The 18,557-nt window shown below is 50.8% G+C and overlaps 1 protein-coding gene across 1 annotated transcript; it reads right to left on the bottom strand.

The window, feature by feature from the left end:
* Positions 1-1,595: 1,595 nt before the first annotated feature.
* SMARCB1 (SWI/SNF related, matrix associated, actin dependent regulator of chromatin, subfamily b, member 1) lies at positions 1,596-17,572 on the bottom strand. Its single transcript, XM_014593693.3, has 10 exons — positions 17,399-17,572; positions 16,149-16,260; positions 15,548-15,577; positions 13,591-13,720; positions 10,736-10,873; positions 10,134-10,261; positions 9,056-9,222; positions 8,371-8,561; positions 2,807-2,938; positions 1,596-1,973 (listed from the first exon to the last, which is right to left on the bottom strand). The coding sequence occupies exons 1-10, from the start codon at positions 17,489-17,491 to the stop codon at positions 1,934-1,936; spliced, it is 1,161 nt and encodes a 386-aa protein (XP_014449179.1). The 5' UTR covers positions 17,492-17,572; the 3' UTR covers positions 1,596-1,933.
* Between the last annotated feature and the right edge of the window lie 985 nt (positions 17,573-18,557).

Here is an 18,557-nt window from a genome sequence, read left to right as displayed (position 1 = left end):
AATTGCATTCCTGGAAGGCACCTGGATATTCTGGCAGTGAGTCTAGAACAGGAATGTGTCCGTAAGTGGAAGGTCTCGCTGTTGTCCCTACCGCAGAGCTGGTGCAGGCTCTCACTGAACCAGAGTGAATTCCCCACTGCAGTCCTGCCTCGAGGCACCTGCCTGAGACTGCTCTGGTTTCAAGTAGGAAGGTGGGGTCTAATTGTCAAACCCAGTAGCTGTCCTGTGTGAAGGGCCTTTCCTGTGGTTTTGCTTGTTGCACTTCCAAACTGCACAAAGGTTCTCAGCGTGGAAGAGCCTTTCCAAGGTGTTCCTCATTTAAACAAGCCCTACAAAATTCAGCAGGAATAAGACCTGGATGGACCTCACTTCCATCCTCAGAGCAGGTCTCTGTTCTTACTTCCTGGAAAGAAGCCTGGGCCAAGGCTACGGCTTATCTCTGGCAATGGAGCAGTTAGGGATTTGCCAAACTGGACTAACGCTGTCAGCTTCCTACAGCTTTAAATATCTGGTGTCATTGGAGCTGTAAGTAACCTTACACACCTCAGCAGTTCAAACAAGTGCTACAGTTACAGGTTTTAAGGCTACAGCAGTTTCACATGCACTTGTCCCCTCAGCTGCAGTTTCACATACTGCTGGCTTGTCCTCCGGTGCTGTGGCTATGAGGGCACCAGCTTTAGGCCTAGTGCCCCAACAGGACTTAGCATTTGCATCTCCCTTCTCCCCATCAAGGATTTTCTGGGCTTTGCCCTTTCACTTCTTGACCTAATTCCACACAAACCCAGTTTTTGGCTGTGGGCAAATGAATCAGGTTCTTTTTTGAATGAAGATTTTATGCCTTAAGAGCAGATGAATAATTTGACTCTTGGGGATGAGTCAGCCTCTACTGGCTGCCCAGCAGCATAGAATCTTAACATGAAAGTATTAAGGGAACTGGAGAACACACACTCTTATGTGCCTTGGGTTAGTTATCAGGCTTAATTTATTTACTACCAGCAAGGACCTGATTGCTCTGGAACCAATCTGATCAGTGAGCAGGGGCAAAGCTTCTTGCTGAAGGAAAAACATAGTTTTAACAACTGACATGCAAATTCCCTTTGTGTCCTTCATGCTCGTTTGTGGGGCTGGGGTTGCCATACTCTCCATAACCTGGGATTCCAGCCATTTAGTCTGAGAAGATCCCACTTCAGAGCTGACCTTGCTCAGAGAGAATTTTACATCTTAAACAGGAGCTGTGACTTGTACCATGGTAACCCAGCAGGCCAGCCAAGTACCCCTCCCTGAAGGTTCAATTTAGCCAGGGCCGGTTTAGACTACTAATGCTCCAGTCTTTCACAATGAAGACTACACTGTCAGGCTTCATTACTTTCATGCTTTACAAGCCTCACTAGTCTCAGCCCAGTCTTACAATACAGGACTAGAATCTATTAGAGCCCTGACAAAAGGGGCCAGTAGAGGAGAGGACTCCACCAGAGCAGCTCTTCAGCATTGCATCCAGTAGCACTAGAGGTACGCCAGGAGCTTACTTAATAACCATGACACCAAGGAACGTGCTTTGGACTCCCATGCACCCACAATACTGAGCTCACACCAGGTGTTACGCATTCCTTTTATTTAAAAAGTTATCCTAACAGTGCATACTGCACCTATACAAAAGATCCTTACACAGTCCACACAGGTACAGGAGGGCTCTGACAGCTGCCACAGGTCTCAGCTGGCTAACGTGCTACCGCAACCTTCTTGGCACATGGCATGAAAGCAAACAGGTGGGGGTAGAAGCCAGCAGTACAATGGACTACTCGGCAAGTGGAATGTGAGTCCCCGCTCCGAGACAAAAAGATGCGAGACGAACCCTTGCCAGTCCCAGTTCCTTCCGGGGAGAGGAGGAGGGATAGAACCTGTAGGATGAGCACCATAGTCATGCTGGGGGAGGTTACCAGGCTGGAGCAGTGTTGGCCAAACGTCTCATACGCCTGTAAGGAGAGAGAGAGGAAAGGGCACAGTAAGTGATGGGGAAAAAATGAGGCTGCAGAAGAAGTGTACCCATCCAGCTCACATAAATACTGAAGGGCAAGATCCTCCATATGCTTATGGGATGTTAGACTCTCTGCTTGCTAATCAGCATCCTAGACTGATGGAGTAATTGGTGTGTACAAAGAGATCCTTTTCCCCACAGCCCCAGGAGGGCTTGGTGTATTTGCCACTGGCAGAATCAAAAGAGGTACTAAGGATGCTACTAGGAGATGCCTTAGCAGACGCACTGTCCAGGGTCCTGTTAGTCTTCTGTCATCTGTATTGCTAACACTTCAGATTTCCCCTCATCTGACTACCCTTAGATTGCTGCTTTGTAGCTCCTTCCCTAAATGGGGCAGAACTGCTCTTGCAACCCACAGTGCTCCCATCTGTGCCAACAAAGAAACAGGCTAATCAGGCTGGAGCCTGCAACATGTCCACTCCTCCTTCAAGCAGCATAAGGGAGGTGTTGGATTCTCTCTCGCTGGCATCACAGCATGGCAAGCTTGGCTATTTTTAAATTCATGCTTTCCTGCAGGAGCAGATCCCAGTGCATGAGGGGGCAGCACTAGGAAAAGCTCACTTCAAGCAGGAGAGGGTTAAATTAACATGTGAAGGCACTTGTGGGTGATGTGATAACAGTTTAATATCCTGAAGTGCGAGAGACCCAACCGCTTCTTCTGGCGCAGGAGTTTGAACTCCTGCCAGTTGGCAGGAAAAGTGAAACATCAAAGCTCTTAAGCTCCAGCCCAGAGCGGGGCCAGAATGAAGCTGCTCGAGCAGGCAGTGGCACCTTGTATTTCTGTCCTGGTCCCTGATCTTCTTCTCCATCTCTGCATCCGTCAGGGTCTCAAGCAGGGGGCACCACTGATCAGCGTCGCCGGTGTTGCGAATGGCGATCTCCACGGTTGGCAGTGGGTTCTCGCTGAAACAGAGAAAGAGATCAGCAAAGCCCACTCTGCACCTCGCTACAGAACCATAAGCCCTTCCACTGTTTGGCCCTGACCCAGACACTGGAGAGAGGCATAAAAGCAGGGAGTGGTATTTTATGGCTCTCAGCCCTGTCTGGGCACTAGCTCCTCAGCCTGCTTGATTCAATCTAGTTCCTGACAGCGCCCCATTGGCAGGCTTCACATGGCGCCTGCAATTCCCTGGAATCCAGCTACTTCAAAGCAAACATCTCCTTTCAGCACTGGCAAGAGGGGATTCTTCAAAGCAGATGGAACAATTCCCTCTCGCTTCACGAAGGGCTGGGGTGGGGGGAGGAGAAATGACTAATGCCAACAATCATCAGACAAGGGCTGCAGCAACAGCCTGGTTTAGTCTCCCTCTGGCCAAGCAACTGACCAGCTCCAACCCTTCCCTTCCCGTCAACGGCTCGTCCTGCAACTGGCTGGTGGAAAGGCTGAGGAAGGGTCACAGCAGCTCTGGGACTTCAGAGCTCTGGGACTTTCAGCAAGTGCTTACGAACAGGGATCACCCAGCTCCTCAGCTGCCAGTGGCAATGCTGAGTGGCCTGGCACACCAAGAGGATCCTGTCCCTTGGCAGCCCCTGCTACCTCCTTCAGTTCAAATGACTGAGCCATGACGACAGCGCGGCCTGCTCACTCTGGCCCACTGTATAGCCACTAGTCATGCTGCCATTTTGTGAGGCTGTGGCCTCAGGCCCGTTTAAACTGGGCACTGTCTGAGCAGTCCCTGCCCCCACCCTGGGCACAAGCAGCGGCACCCAGGCAAGGTCCTGCCGTGTGCTCTCTATTCCTGCGCCTTGCCAGGGGCTTCCTGAACAAAGGCAGCTGGGCTGGAAACACGACAAGGCTCACAGCGCAAACACCTGCCCCAAGTTCCAGCAGCAAGTGCTGCCGCAGGACACGTGCGGGCAAGGCAGCTCTCCTGCAGGTGCAGCTGGCTGCTGGGAGCACATTCCTGTGCCGGGTCAGGCCCACACACTTGGCCAGTCTCAGCCCATGGAGCCACAGGAAGGAGCCAAACTGCTGAATGCTAGGGAAACAGGGCCTGGACACCACTGAAGGCCTCTTGTACCCACTCCCAATGGGTCACAGGTACTTTCACAGTCCCTCTGCCATCTACTCAAGCCATTCACATGAACAGCCCTCTCTCAACTCAGAGCGGGCTGTAGTCCAGAGCCAACTGCTGCCTCCTAGCTGGTGAAGCAGTCTACCCCAGCCCTGTGGTGCCCAGAAGACACTGGTGGAGTTATGAGGTGGGACCAAAGGATTTATGGTTCCAGCACCAATCTTGTGTTGGCTCCTATGTTTTCATGGACTAGCTGAGGCAGAGGGGAGGGGTCTGTAACAACACCCTGGCCTTCCACATGCTTCACTCCAGGGCCAGGGCTGCCAACACGCCAGAGGAAGGACCATGTAGTGCACCAGCTACCACAGGCACTCAGTGGAGTGAGCCACAAAGCTCTGTCCTCTCTCTGCCTGGGTAGCATCGATGCAGACAGCCAGGGAGAGGCCCGAGTGTCTGGGGGCAGACAGAACCAGCTCCCCCAGCACAACAAGGAAGGGCAGAGAACATATTTTAAGGCAGTAGGGGTGGGGACGGGGGTCGGGCACCAGAGAAGTTCCTGGGTCCCATTCCAACCTCACCTCTCTAGCTGCCTGAAAACACAGGCTGGAACAGCTCTGCCTGAGGGCTCCTAGGTCTGTCCTGTTACACTGAGCTTCCAGGCTCTGCTCTTGTTTTGCACAAACAGAGCTGACCAGCAAAAACGGAATCCCACTGGAGGTCACGCAACAAGACAGCTTCACCTCTCCCCCTGATGACTAAGACCCGCGTGATTCCCCCAACTCCGTCTCTGGAGATAAAGGCTGTTGCTTTGATACTGCTGAGGTAGCCCCTTTCCCTACATCCGTGGAATGTCTCTCCTGCAGACACCAACAATGTGGTTTAGGAAATCAGGAACAAATTGACCACAGAACCCAAACAACATTAATCACAGAATCTCAGAAAAACAGGGCTGCGAGGTTTCAAAGCTACTTGAGGAGAAGCGGAAGGAAAGGATGCGGCAACAAAGGAAAACCAGGTTTTAATTAGGGATTTTCCAACAAGGGCTAAGAGTTCAGACACTGATGATTCTTCTGTTCATGGGGCTGCCCATCTCCCTGTTTGCTGTATGGGTTGTCTTCTCTTTGAAGAACGTGCCGTCTACAAACTGGACTCACGATCTATCTGCAAACCCTCTGTAATAGGTCAGGCCAGGCAAGTGTTCTGGGTAGAACAGGCTGACGGTAAACTATTGCCCCTGACTGCCTGAACATGGGCAAGTAGAACCATGCTTGAAATAGGCTAGGATGACTGTAAAGGAGTGATGGTTTTGTACTGGTCAAGCTGCCAATCAACCTGCAAGTGGTTGGCATTCAAACCAGAGCTGCTGGCAGAGCTGGGGGAGAGCAGCTTTCTGTGCCTACTCTAGTACAGCCTGAGCCAAGTGCCAAGAAATGCGGTGCTCCACAGGTATGGGATCTGCTGTTACAGGGAATCGTAGAGCAGCTAAACTGAGCAGAATGGTTCCTTGCCAGTGCAGAAGAGTCCCTGCCCAGTGTGCTGATCGGGCAGTGTGGTCTACCTTACTGTAAGCACTGTCACAAACATGAACTAGGAGGGGAAGCCAGAGAAGGAAGCTTGAGCCCCCAGGTGTGCTCACCCACAGCCACTGGGTTGTTCTCCATCAGTGCTGCAGAAGGGTTTGCTTCCCAGTGAGGCTAGGATTCCCACCTCTTCTACCACAGACAAGGCCAGAAGTACCATTTGCACCAGTGGTTCTCAATCTTTTTGGGCTTGAGGTACTCCTCGCTGGGCTTGAGGCATCCCCCCTATAACTTCTGTGAATTGAGTGGTACCCAATTTCAAAGGCAAAATTACATATTACAGTGCTCACCTCCTTACGCAGGGGCTGGGCAGTAGTGGGGATGGGGGAGGAGGTTCAACCTAGGTTATCTGCTCATCTTCACACCTTGTGGCACCCTTCAAAAGGATCTGGTGGTACCCAAAGTGCCCTGGTTGAGAATTAGTGATCTGCACTGATTCAGTCCCCAACTGCATCAGCAGACATGAGTCAGCCTTCACCAGCTGCAGGTGTGGTAACAAAAGACAAGACATCTGTGGGACAGGCATACAGCCAAGAAATGAGGTTTACTCTTGCTTAAACCCAGAACTCCTCTCAGGAGAGACTATTCTTCAAACTTCAGGTATACCCAGTCCTCTTGCAGCTGATCTTGATAAACATGGAGACTCCTTCCATTTTCTAATACTATATATTGCTTTGGAGAGGACTGCACAATTCCACTGTGAAGTGGAGATGGAGGCTCTGATATAATCTTGAGGGAAACTGAAGTGCCAAGAGGGACACAGGGAGCACTCAGGTGCCTATTTTCCAATGCAGCTGTGGCAACCTGGGACTACAGAACAGCCCACAAGGACTGGGAGGAGCAAAGGACAATGGTACATTGATCAAGACCAGTTCTGTGAAAAGCCTGTGTTGGCTGGCTGGCGCTCTTCAAAACCAGTAAGCTGACCAAAAACCTTTTAGTCCAGAGCAGATGGCAGTAATCACTCACTGAGTCTATCATCGGGTGTAGCACAGAACCAGCAACCGCTCAGAAAGTACCAGGACCTAGTTGTTGTCGTTTGCTCCATTATGAAGCATCTTTCTATGGAGAAGCCTCTTGTGCCAGCAGCAAACCCAGAGGAATGCCTCTTCTCTATTTCTGCACACTCCTGTTTCCCAATGAAGTCCATGTTGGGCCCCCCTCCCTTATAGAAGGGCTGGATGTGGTTCTTTTCCAAGCACTGGGGGATGCTATTCTGACAGCTTGACTTGGCCACACGGAATTATCAAAAAACAAAAGAAAGCACTTCCTTTCCCCCAGCCTCTGCAGAGCCAAGGTGCTGAACTCCGATCTTTCAGTTAATATAATATAATGCGCCAAGATCAAACACCAGACCAAGCCAGAGACCACCTCATAAATACATGTTCAGAACCTGCACACTCAGCAATATAACTCACCACAGGGCCCTTCGTAATACAACTGGAAACTATTATCACCAGAGATGAGTTAGGAATCCTGACAATAAATCAATGTTGAACTTGCTGTATCCCAGCCATGAAAAAGGTTTGGATTCATGACAGCTTCAAGTCTGGCCAGTGAACAGAACTGCAGTTGCTATTTTAGTCTGAGCTTTGTGTCTGAAGAAGATTGTAAGATATCTCAGTTCGTGAGTCAGTCATGGCAGAGGCAACACAAATGTGTGGGAAGCCGAAAGAAACAGCCAGCAGTACCCATTGTAAAAAGAAAGCGTGACTGACAGGTTCGCATCACCTCTAATCACCAAGATGAAACAGAAACCGTTACTGCTTGGGTAACCCAGAATTTGGTCGAATGTCAGCAACACAGCACTTGTATTAGGGGGTATCTGTAGACTGGATGTGGCACGCATATAGGCCAAAACGAGGCTCTCAACCCAAATGGTGCTTTGTGCATTGGCTGGTGTTTAAGGCAACACATTTGCTATTTTTGATAATGCAAAACAGATTCCAGAGCTGATAACAGTCCTGGATTCTGCATGGGCCTGGGGTGCAGCATTCAAAGTCAGGTTTTCCCCAAGTGCTGCCCTGATACAGCTGAGTTGTGCCATGCCAAGCTGGGTCTGCACGTTTCATACAAGTCAGGGTATGCTTGACTTCTCCAAACCGGGCACCACATCTGACATGAATTACATCAGTGAGGACTGCACGGAAACAGCATCTCTCCAAAGCAAGCTTGGCATTTTGGTTCTGCAGAACAAGGTGTCTGCTTCCCAGCCATGCTGTGGCAGCAGCCATTTTAAGCCAGTGAACCATACAAGACAGTGAAGAAAAGAGATGTATCTGTAGGATTTGCAGTGAGGCATTCTAGGAAGCTGCCAACACTGCCTAGGATATGGCCAATGCATAACACTGGCTTTACTGAATGTGCAAGAGCAGATTTGTGTGAAAGAGGTCTTTACTACTTGGGCATGTATCTCCCTCCTGCTTATCCCTCAGCTGATCAGCATCCCTATAGGGACCAGATGTCTCATGAACAGAGGGTTTCACATGCTGAAAAAGAACCCAGGAGTATAAATCAATATCCTGTTACCAAGCAAAAATTACTTGGAGGAACAGAACAGGAGTCAGGGCACAATACATCTGAATAACCTCCACAGCTGATTCCCTATAAAAGATGCTCTCTATTTAACACATTCAACAAGGGTTGCAGAAACGAAGAAAAAGGAGACTTCAGAGCCCCAGACACCTCACCTCCCCAACAGCTCTGTAGAGGCCATATGCCTGATAAGGTTGTTCTGTACCTGAAGGCATAAGTCTTCTGATGCCAGCTCAGCTGTCCTCGAATGCTGTAGGCGATGGTGGTGACAAACTCCCCGCCCAGCCCGAGCTCTGAACACAGCTTCAGTGCAAACTTCTCTGGTGAATTCTCCTTCTCCGACATGTCCCATTCAAACTGGTCTACCAGGGAGATATTCCCTACATGGATATTTAGCTGGACACAATACCAGAGACTAAGTCAGACTCTGCTTCTTAAACCCCCCTTCTTCCCCCACTTTTTTTTTAAATTTATCTCATCAAGGTCACACTCATTTAGAGTGGAAGTAAAGATAACCAAAAGGAAAAGCAATGGGCAAAAAAGATGGTTGTCTGTGCCTCAAACTCCTGTCTTTGGGCTCTTTCCTGCCACAATGTGAGGAGTCCCAGCTCCCCCCTGCACAAGATGCAGCTGTGTTCCTTCCTTTGGGACTGCAGCATTCTGTATATTAAAGGAAACTGAGCTCTTTGTTATCAGTTCCTGGCACGGACCAGCAGCATTCACCAATCTGCCACCAGGGCCCTGACACAAAAGGCTAGAGATAGAATCTAGACACAGGAGTGGGAGGCAGCAACTCCCTGGCTCTCTAAGCCCACATGCTTTTCCTTCCAGCACACCAGACTGCTGCTACAAAGTAATCCAGCTCTGGTCAAGCCTCCCTCCCTTCTTACCTTAATAATAACTCGTTGATCTGACTGGTCCTCTAGGATACTGTCAGTTGGGTAGGACTCAATCTGCTGTCGGATTGCAGAGGCAATGGCAGGGACAAAGGTCAGTGGGTTCAAATCCAGGTCATCACAGAGGATCTCTGAGAACATTTCTGGAGTCATGAGCTTTTCTGAGGGCAATGGAGAAAGAAAACACACATATTCACTTACTTCACTGCAAGCAGTCACCAGTTAGGTGTTTTCCATTTGTTCATTGATTCTAAATCATGACGCCTGTTCTGTACAGAAGGATATTTAACCAGGTTCTCACCTCTCTCTCGTGAAGGGCATTTAGACTGCCATGTTAAACAATGAATGTACTTAAGCAACCATCAACTTCTTGTAGTTGTTCAATGGGAATACTAGCTGCAATCAAGTAAAAAACACCTAGGAATGAGAATAGAGCAGGGGTTTTCAACCTTTTTTAAGGAGTGTACCCCTTCTGGTGGCAGCAGCCAGATGTGGAGCAGGGCAGGGGTGGTGGCTGGATGCAGAGTGGGAGGGAGCTTGCATGCGGCAGTGGCACGGAGTGGTGGATGGTGGCAGTGGCAACTGCGTGCAAGCTCTCCCGGCACCTGCTCCTAGGAGGCATGGGGTGGTGGGTGGCAGCTCAGTCCTGCCCGCCTGCGCAAACCCCCTAGCACCTTTCCAAGTATCCCCAGGGGTACTTGTACCCCTGGTTGGCAACCCCTGGACTAGAGGAATCTATTGTCATGCTTTTGTATGTAGGCCTCTGAAGGCTGGAGGACACTGTCACATCAAGGTGGGCAGTCACTGTGCATGACTCAGGGCAGGGAAAACAGACCCGTTACAAAAGATAGTGTTAGGTTACAAGCATGTTCCCAGTGATAACTACAATCAGCTGCAATGACACGTGGACCGGAAGGGATGTGACGAGAAAATGAGACCCCAATAAAACATGATGCCTTTAAAGCTGTGCCTATGTGCTGCAAGAGTGCACTTTGTGTCTCAAAAGCAACTTTAGAATGGATACTGCCCGCTCCCTTCAAGTGCCTTAGATAAAGCTCAGCCTCCTACTTACCATTCATGTTCCACGTAAATGCATCTCTGAGCTTCTGCCCATCGATCTCCATGTCCAGCCGGATTGGAACTAGAACCTCTGGCTGCGACGCATTCTCATGGATCACTGCTGGGTCATGGTCATCAAAGCTGAACACAAAAGATAACGACACAGAGCATCTGAAACATTGAACTGGCATCCATGGGAAAGGAAAGAATTTAGAGGAGCATTCCCACCCCCCCCACCTTACAATCAGTCTTTATGCAAACTCTGCAACTATGGCTTACAGGCATAGGGCGATAGCAGATGCCTTTGCTTTATGGTTAATAGATGCGTCAATGTGACAATGAATAAATTGAGGAAGTCCTTCCTGGGTTAGTAGGTTTGCCTCCCTCAATGCTTGGGTCAAGCTTTCTCTGAGATAAAACAATCACAACACATTTGCCAGCCACAGAGAAAGTAGGTATGATGTTACTAGAACACATGCACCAAGGCAGGAGGTAGAGTGGGACCACAATTCAGCTTGTTCTAGCATCTGAGGTAACCGACATTGATGCAAGTGTAATTGTTTCAGAGAATACACAGCTCTTCCCTAATGGGGCGTCATGCAGCAAGCGGCTTACCAGAGTGGGAAGGTCCGTTTCTTGTCCCTGCCCATGCGGTTTCTGTTAATGGTGGTTGAGCACGGCACAGCATCGAGGTGATGAGAGCTGTTGGGCAGGGTGGGCACCCACTGGTTATTCCTCTTGGCCTTCTGCTCTCTGAGGAAGGAGACAATAAGTTAAAGTGGCAAACGCTCAAGCACGGAACACCACTATTTATAGCATGCACGTCTACGCAGCTCTACGCCAGTGTGGGGGCTCCCACAGTGGGACTGGGGAAGCTAAATGGTGCATGGTTCCTTTCAGAAATCTCCCTTTGGTAAGGAAGAGAACACTTATCCAGTTAGGGGAGTGATGGTCTAGTGTTCTTGAAAATTAATCTGAGCCAGCTGTAACAGGCATTGCTATACCATCTCAGAAGTTTACTTAGCATATACCTTAGTTCCATTTCACCAGCCAGTTCTTCCTTCTCCCCTTCACCTCTTCATTTCCTCTTGTTTTACTTTGTTTCAGGCACTCACCTATCCCTACCGGTCCCTGCCAGGAATGAACGATCCAAATGACAACTAATGCCACTTGGTCATTCTGTACTGCCTCTTCCCCAAAGTTCTCAAAATTCTTCATAAACTACCCATGACAGACTTAGTCCAATCATGCATGACCCTCCATTTGCAGACAGGAAAACCCAAGCAAAGAAATTTTAAGAGAACTGAGGTCAGGTAGAATTAAGACTAGAAGCTGAAGTCCCACGTCTGTCTCCCACTCTATCTAGGAGAAAATCTCTCTCTTCATCACACCAGGATCATTGCCTACTTCGTCTTCCCTACCGGAAGAGAGATACAGCCATACAACCGATTTTAAATACCAGATTAACATTTGGGTTCTGTTCCTGTATGTGGCAAAAGGACCACTGAGAATATGAAAACAACTTCAGAGTATGGCCAAACGGCACAGAATACATATATTTTGCATATGCCACACATTAGAATTGAGTGAGAATAACCAATGTCACCAAGTATCAGGGTTTTCCAGCTGACCAGATCTGTTCACACAAGCAGACAAATCCTTGCCTATCAACAGATCTCCATGTAATGAAACGTATTACCATTAGCTATGTTGAGCAATGCAAAGCTGCAACAACCCATGCCCGCTACAGGGCCGGGAAGTCCGGGTGAGGGTGATCCCCTGCCCTCCATTAATGCTGACTTCGTGAAGGAACATCTTGAGAAGCTGGATACCTTCAAGTCAGCCGGCCCTGACAATCTTCACCCCAGGGTACTCAAGGAGCTGGCGAGCATCATAGCCCAGCCTCTAGCGCAGATCTTTGAAAACTCTTGGCGCTCTGGTGTAGTGCCCGAAGATTGGAAGAAGGCCAATGTGGTGCCTATCTTCAAGGAAGGGAGGAAAGTGGATCCGGCTAACTATAGGCCCATCAGCCTGACTTCTATCCCGGGGAAGATCTTAGAAAAGTTTATTAAGGAGGCCATCCTTAATGGACTGGCCGACGCCAACATCTTAAGGGATAGCCAGCATGGGTTTGTTGCGGGTAGGTCTTGCTTGACCAATCTCATTTCCTTCTACGACCAGGTGACCTATCACCTGGACAAGGGAGATGAGATTGATGTCATATATCTTGACTTCAAAAAAGCCTTCGATCTGGTGTCCCATGATCGTCTCTTGGAGAAACTGGCCAATTGTCGCCTTGGGTCCCCCACGATCCACTGGCTGGAAAATTGGCTCCGGGGTCGGACCCAGAGGGTAGTAATTGATGGAAGTCACTCATCGTGGTGTCCGGTGACCAGTGGGGTCCCCCAGGGCTCTGTCCTTGGACCCATACTGTTCAACATCTTCATTAATGATGTGGACACTGGAGTCAGAAGCGGACTGGCCAAGTTCGCAGATGACACCAAGTTTTGGGGCAAAGCATCCACACCAGAAGACAGGCGGATGATCCAGGCTGACCTGGACAGGCTCAGCAAGTGGGCGGACGAGAATTTGATGGTGTTCAACGCCGATAAATGCAAGGTTCTCCACCTTGGGAAAAAAAACCTGCAGCATCCTTATAGGCTCGGCAGTGCTATGTTGGCTAGCACTATGGAAGAAAGAGACTTGGGGGTCATCATTGACAAGATCAACATGAGCCTGCAGTGCGATGCTGCGGCTAGTAAAGCGACCAAAATGCTGGCTTGCATCCATAGATGCTTCTCAAGCAAATCCCGGGATGTCATTCTCCCCCTGTACTCGGCCTTAGTGAGGCCGCAGCTGGAGTACTGCGTCCAGTTTTGGGCTCCACAATTCAAAAAGGATGTGGAGAAGCTTGAGAGAGTCCAGAGAAGAGCCACGCGCATGATCAGAGGTCAGGGAAGCAGACCCTACGATGACAGGCTGAGAGCCCTGGGGCTCTTTAGCCTGGAAAAGCGCAGGCTCAGGGGTGATCTGATGGCCACCTACAAGTTTATCAGGGGTGACCACCAGTATCTGGGGGAACGTTTGTTCACCAGAGCGCCCCAAGGGATGACGAGGTCGAATGGTCACAAACTACTACAAGATCGTTTCAGGCTGGACATAAGGAAGAATTTCTTTACTGTCCGAGCTCCCAAGGTCTGGAACAGCCTGCCACCGGAGGTGGTTCAAGCGCCTTCATTGAACACCTTCAAGATGAAACTGGATGCTTATCTTGCTGGGATCCTATGACCCCAGCTGACTTCCTGCCCTTTGGGCGGGGGGCTGGACTCGATGATCTTCCGAGGTCCCTTCCAGCCCTAATGTCTATGAAATCTATGAAAATAACATCTTGGCTTGATGTTAGCTCCAACAGGGTAGGTCAGCTCTTCAGAAGTACTCCCAATGATCTTACCCTCAGCAACAGTCATTACCTGAGGTAGGTGGGAGGCTCTGTGCTGATAGACACTGCCTTATATTTTTCATCATTTCCATCCAAGATCTCTTCCACTTCAGATGCTTTCAAGAGTGTCACACTAGTGGCTAACGTTGTATAACCGTGATCTGTAACCAGAAAGCATGGGAATGGTTAACATGAGAAACACTGTCAAGCAGAAGAGTTGTTCTAATGGGCTTCTCTTGCATTCTGGGGTACTCAACCTTCACTCCTACTGGAAACCTATTTCAGACTCTAGACAGCTGCTGGTAGCTTGGATTCCTCATCTCATCCCTTTAAGAACAGCTCCATTTTAAAGCAGATTTTTGATCCATCACTTGTGTACGCAGTGTATCCCCTTCCTCTCCCTTTCAGCCACTGTGCAACATGGGATACTGGGCAAGATGACCTATAGTCTGCCCCAGTAAATGACAATTCTTATGTTCTTATGCAGGGCACACATGAAACATTCATACTACAGTAATTCCAAATCACTCCAGCTCAACTGTCCTATGCCCTACCCAAGTCCAAGGGACTGCCTCTACTCTAAGAACTTTCATTCTAATTCTGGTGTCAAGTGAGGCAAAACTGTTTCTTTAGTGGGTTATATTATGGCACCCTAACTCAATACCTTGAAGCGACAGGGAGGAGTAGGATGTAGACCCCATGCAAAAACTCTGAATGCTGGTGATTGAACAAAATTTGCGAATGGCAGCAGAACATCTACTCTTTACTTGACTGGGTTTTGCTATGCTAGAACCTGCCTGACAAAAATACTGCTATTTTGCTGCTGGGTAGGGATGAGGATAGATTCCCTCATCTGTCCTTACAAATGTACTTAATTGACCTTATGCTGTAACCTTGCTGTACAGCACTAGGCCTATTGCAAAAGACAGTGGAGACCTCTGCTGTGATATCAGTATATCAAATAAGAGTTCAGAGTGCCAGAATGAAGCTTTTCCACAGCTCAGCTATGAACCCAGTGCTTCTAGAGCAGAAGGCTAAGGCCTATTATTAGAGAATCAAGCACCACTTTTTGTAAGGACAAAAGGAATATCTTGAGCTATTTAATAACAAACCTTAATATTCCTGCAAGAAAATGACTGGAAATGTCCAAGTCCTCATTAAATATTAAATCTAACGTGCATCAGATGAAAATGTCTTTTATCCTGGAGTTCCCACTGTAGATATATAAAAAAAATCTTCTTAATCTGCTTACCTGGGACCACACCTCAGCAACAAGTTAAAGACCACTCTCTTTGTTCCTTCTTTTGAACATAAAATGACTACAGACAGGAAAATGAGCTGACACCTAGCTTTACTCCTGTACCATAAATCCACAAGTGCCATCATGGACTTAAGACCTGATGCTCATGTAGCATCCTTTAATGAGGTGCTTGATTGCTCCCACTGCAGGACAGAGACATCCTAGAAACTAATGAGGCCTGGAGGGCGGGCTAGAAAGGAGACAGAAAGCTAAATGCAGAACAGAGTTCAGAACAATCCCATGCACCAGCATAGGCTGGGGGCTGACTGCCTGGGCAGCAGCTCTGCAGAAAAGGACCTGGGGGTTACAGTGGACAATAAGCTGAATACGAGTCAGCAGTGTGCCCTTGTTGCACACACTAATCAAAAGCATTAGTCAAAGCTAGACTCCACTGCAGACAGGACAAGTGCCTGTAAAAACCAGGTAAAAACGAGAACTGGGAGACTGGTTGGCAGCCCCCCTCATATCTGGAGACAGCCCACAAAACCCACACATAAGTTTGTGAACAAACACAGTCGGTACAACCACTAAGAAAAATACATCCTTCTTCAAGGCAGCAAGAGCCAAAGTAGAGGGCAAACGAGTCCAATGACCCAGAAGAGGCGAATATGCTTGTACAGCAGTAAGGGTCAGAACAGGGATTCGTTGTCCAGCAAAGCTAAGAATAACATAGGCTGATAAGACTTACATCTTCTGGGACTGTGAGACCGCTGTGACTCTATTGGAAAAAAAACAGAAAGCGACAAGTCAGCAGGAAACTCAGAGGAAGGAGACAGAAGCCTGTTATGCTCCAGGCCTGTTGTTTCTATAAGGTTATGTTTCTTTTTTCCAAAAAACCCAAAAAACTCAAGTAGCTTGTTCTCCTTCATGAGAGAAACAAGGAAACAAACTCCTGAGACAACAAAATTTTGACTTTGCTTTGTTCCTATTGGTGCAGTTCTCGCATTACAACAGCTCTAGAAGCTGCGACCATTCACACTGATCTTCCCATCTCACATGGAGAGATCCCAGAGAGGAGACAAATCAGAGGGATATTTTTTTTTTTTTTTCGAACAAGCACCATGACCCTCCTGCCCTGTTATCACAGGAGCAGCGAGCAAGCAGACTAGATTAGATGCTTGCTACAGCAAATGAAATTCACCTGAGAAAAGTCAGAAAAGCCTTAGTCTCCTGGCATTCAACGAGAGCTCCCTCAGGGGTGGGGGGTGATTAGATGGTTTTTGCCCGGTCCCATTCCCAGACACTCCTTTTGTGCATGAGGTGTTAGGACGAGATGCTCGGGGCCTTACCGTGAGAAGATGCGACGATTTTCTTCCTCTCTTCCACAGTGGCCAGCCGCCTCCACAGCGAGGGGTACCGCTTGTACAGGGAGCCCCGGAACATGCGCAGGTAGTTCCCCACCTAGAGCCCAGAGCGTGGAGGTTCGGTCTGGGGGGCACCGCGAGCCAAACGAGGCCCTTCCCCCCCCCCCAAATGGTGGTGGTTGGTGTGGGGGGGGGAGGGGCAGCTCTTTCACCCCCATCCAGCCTTGTTCATCAGGCCCTGAGCCCCGTGGGGCTGGCGGCCTGTCTGCCAGGCCCAGCAGGGGCTGCTGATGGCTCGGAGTGCCCGGAGACCAGGCGCTGTCATGGGGAGTCTCCCCCCTCATCTATCCTCACTCAGGGGTTGGTCGGTCAGGGGCCAAAGTGTTTGTGTACAAGAGAGTGTGTGTGAGCAACATGACCCCTGCCCCAAACGGGGGGTGCGTGTGTGCACCCATCGTGACCCCCTGCCCCAATCAGGGTGTGTGTGTGTGTGTGTGTGTGTGTGCCCATCGTGACCCCCTGCCCCAATCAGTGTGTGTGTGCCCATCGTGACCCCCTGCCCCAATTGAGGGGTGTGCGTGTGTGTGTGCACGCGCGCGCCCATCGTGATCCCCTGCCCCAATCAGGGTGTGTGTGTGTGTGCGCCCATCGTGACCCCCTGCCCCAATCGAGGGGTGTGTGTGTGTGTGTGCACATGCGTGCGCCCATCGTGACCCCCTGCCCCAATCAGGGTGTGTGTGTGTCTGTGCCCATCGTGACCCCCTGCCCCAATCGAGGGGGGTGTGTGTGTGTGCGCATGCGCACGCCCATCGTGATCCCCTGCCCCAATCAGGGGGTGTGTGTGTGTGTGTGTGTGCGTGCCCATCGTGACCCCCTGCCCCAATTGAGGGGTGTGTGTGTGTGTGCACGCGCGCACCCATTGTGATCCCCTGCCCCAAACGGGGGGCGTGTGTGTGTGTACCCATCATCGTGACTCCCTACCCCAATCAGTGTGTGTGCACGCATGTGTGTGCCCCCACCGTGATCCCTTGCCCCAAACTGGGGTGTGTGTGTGTGTGTGTGTGCGCGCGCCCATTGTGACCCCCTGCCCCACTCAGTGTGTGTGTGCGCGCGCCCATCATGACCTCCTGCCCCAATCGGGGGTGTCCAGGCGGTGCCGGGGCGCTCACAGCCCGTCTCCCCCCCACCGCAGGGCGCTTCCCGGCGCGGCCCAGCCCGGCCCGGCGCGGCGGTACCTCGGAGCCGATCATGTAGAACTCGCCGTCCTCCTCCAGCTGGAACTTGACGGGCTTCTGCCCAAACGTCTTGCTGAGCGCCATCATCATCATCGTGGCGGCGGGGACGGGACGGGACGCGGCAGCGGCTCGAGCTGGGCTGGGTAGACTGCGGCCTGCTCCGCGCTCTCAGTGCGCACGCGCCGCCCCGCCCCCTCGGGCCCGCCGGGTGGGCGGGGCGGGGCGGGGCGGGGCGCGCTGTGCGCTTGGCAGCACTCGTCCCCCCAGGCTGGTGCCGTCGGTCCCCGCCGGCTTTCCCAGGCCGAGTCCCGCTGCACGCGGCGTTTGCCTGGCTCGTCTGGCGCCAGCCGGCAGCGGGGGCTGCAGCAGCGCCGAGGGGTCGCTTGGTTGGTGCCGCAGACACCGGGGGCTGGAGGGAGCTCGGGCCGCATCGAGTGCAGCCCCTGCCCGGAGCAGGGCCGTCCCCAGCGGCATCGCCCCAGCCAAAGCTTTGCCGAGCAGGTCCTTAAAAGCCTCCCAGGCTGGAGATCCCACCCGTCTCCGGGCAGCCTGTCCCAGGGCTTCGCCCCCCTCCTCGGCAGGAGTGTTTCCTAATATCCAACCTCAGCTTGCTGCGACTAGAGACCCTTGCTCCTTGTCCTGTCACCTGCCACCGCTGAGGACAGTCTGGCCCCGTCCTCGTGGCAGCCCCCCTGCAGGTGGTTGAAGGCTGCCCTCAAACTTGCTCCGTCTTCTCTTCCGTGACTAAATGAGCCCAGTTCCCTCGGCCTCCTGGTGTGTCGTGTCCCCAGCCCCTCAGCCATTGCCTCTGCCTTCTGCTGGACTCTCCAATTTGTCCACATCCCTTTGGGGGGCTGCAAAACTGGACACAGTCCTCCAGATGTGGCCTCCCCGTGCTGAGTAGAGGGGAATAATTATCTCCCTGGATCTGCTGGCAACGAGCAATTACTAGCAGCTCTGCAGGGGCTCCTCAGGCTTTGCCTGTCCTCAGTGTTTGCTATAGTTTTCCTTCACTTTTTTCTTCAGCACAAGGCCATAGTTTCCTGCCTACATCCTGATCAAAGGCCTCTAAACACTACTGCAGTGATATATATTATTAGGTGAGGATAATTGGTAGCCACAACTGCTGCATTTGATGAAACTGGGTCAACTGAGCATG

This window comes from Alligator mississippiensis, chromosome 10, assembly GCF_030867095.1.
Source record: "Alligator mississippiensis isolate rAllMis1 chromosome 10, rAllMis1, whole genome shotgun sequence".
Taxonomy (NCBI): Eukaryota; Metazoa; Chordata; order Crocodylia; family Alligatoridae; genus Alligator; species Alligator mississippiensis.
The sequence above is the reverse complement of the archived record's forward strand: the minus strand, read 5'-3'. Positions and strand labels throughout refer to the sequence as shown.

Excerpts from the sequence above, each read along its gene's own strand:
- SMARCB1 (XM_014593693.3), bottom strand. The coding sequence starts at position 17,491 with ATGATGATGATGGCGCTCAGCAAGACGTTTGGGCAGAAGCCCGTCAAG. Across the intron at positions 10,874-13,590 it reads GAGCCTCCCACCTACCTCAG|AGAGCAGAAGGCCAAGAGGA; the intron begins GTAATGACTGTT and ends CTCCTTCCTCAG. Across the intron at positions 1,974-2,806 it reads GACCAGGACAGAAATACAAG|GCGTATGAGACGTTTGGCCA; the intron begins GTGCCACTGCCT and ends CTCTCCTTACAG.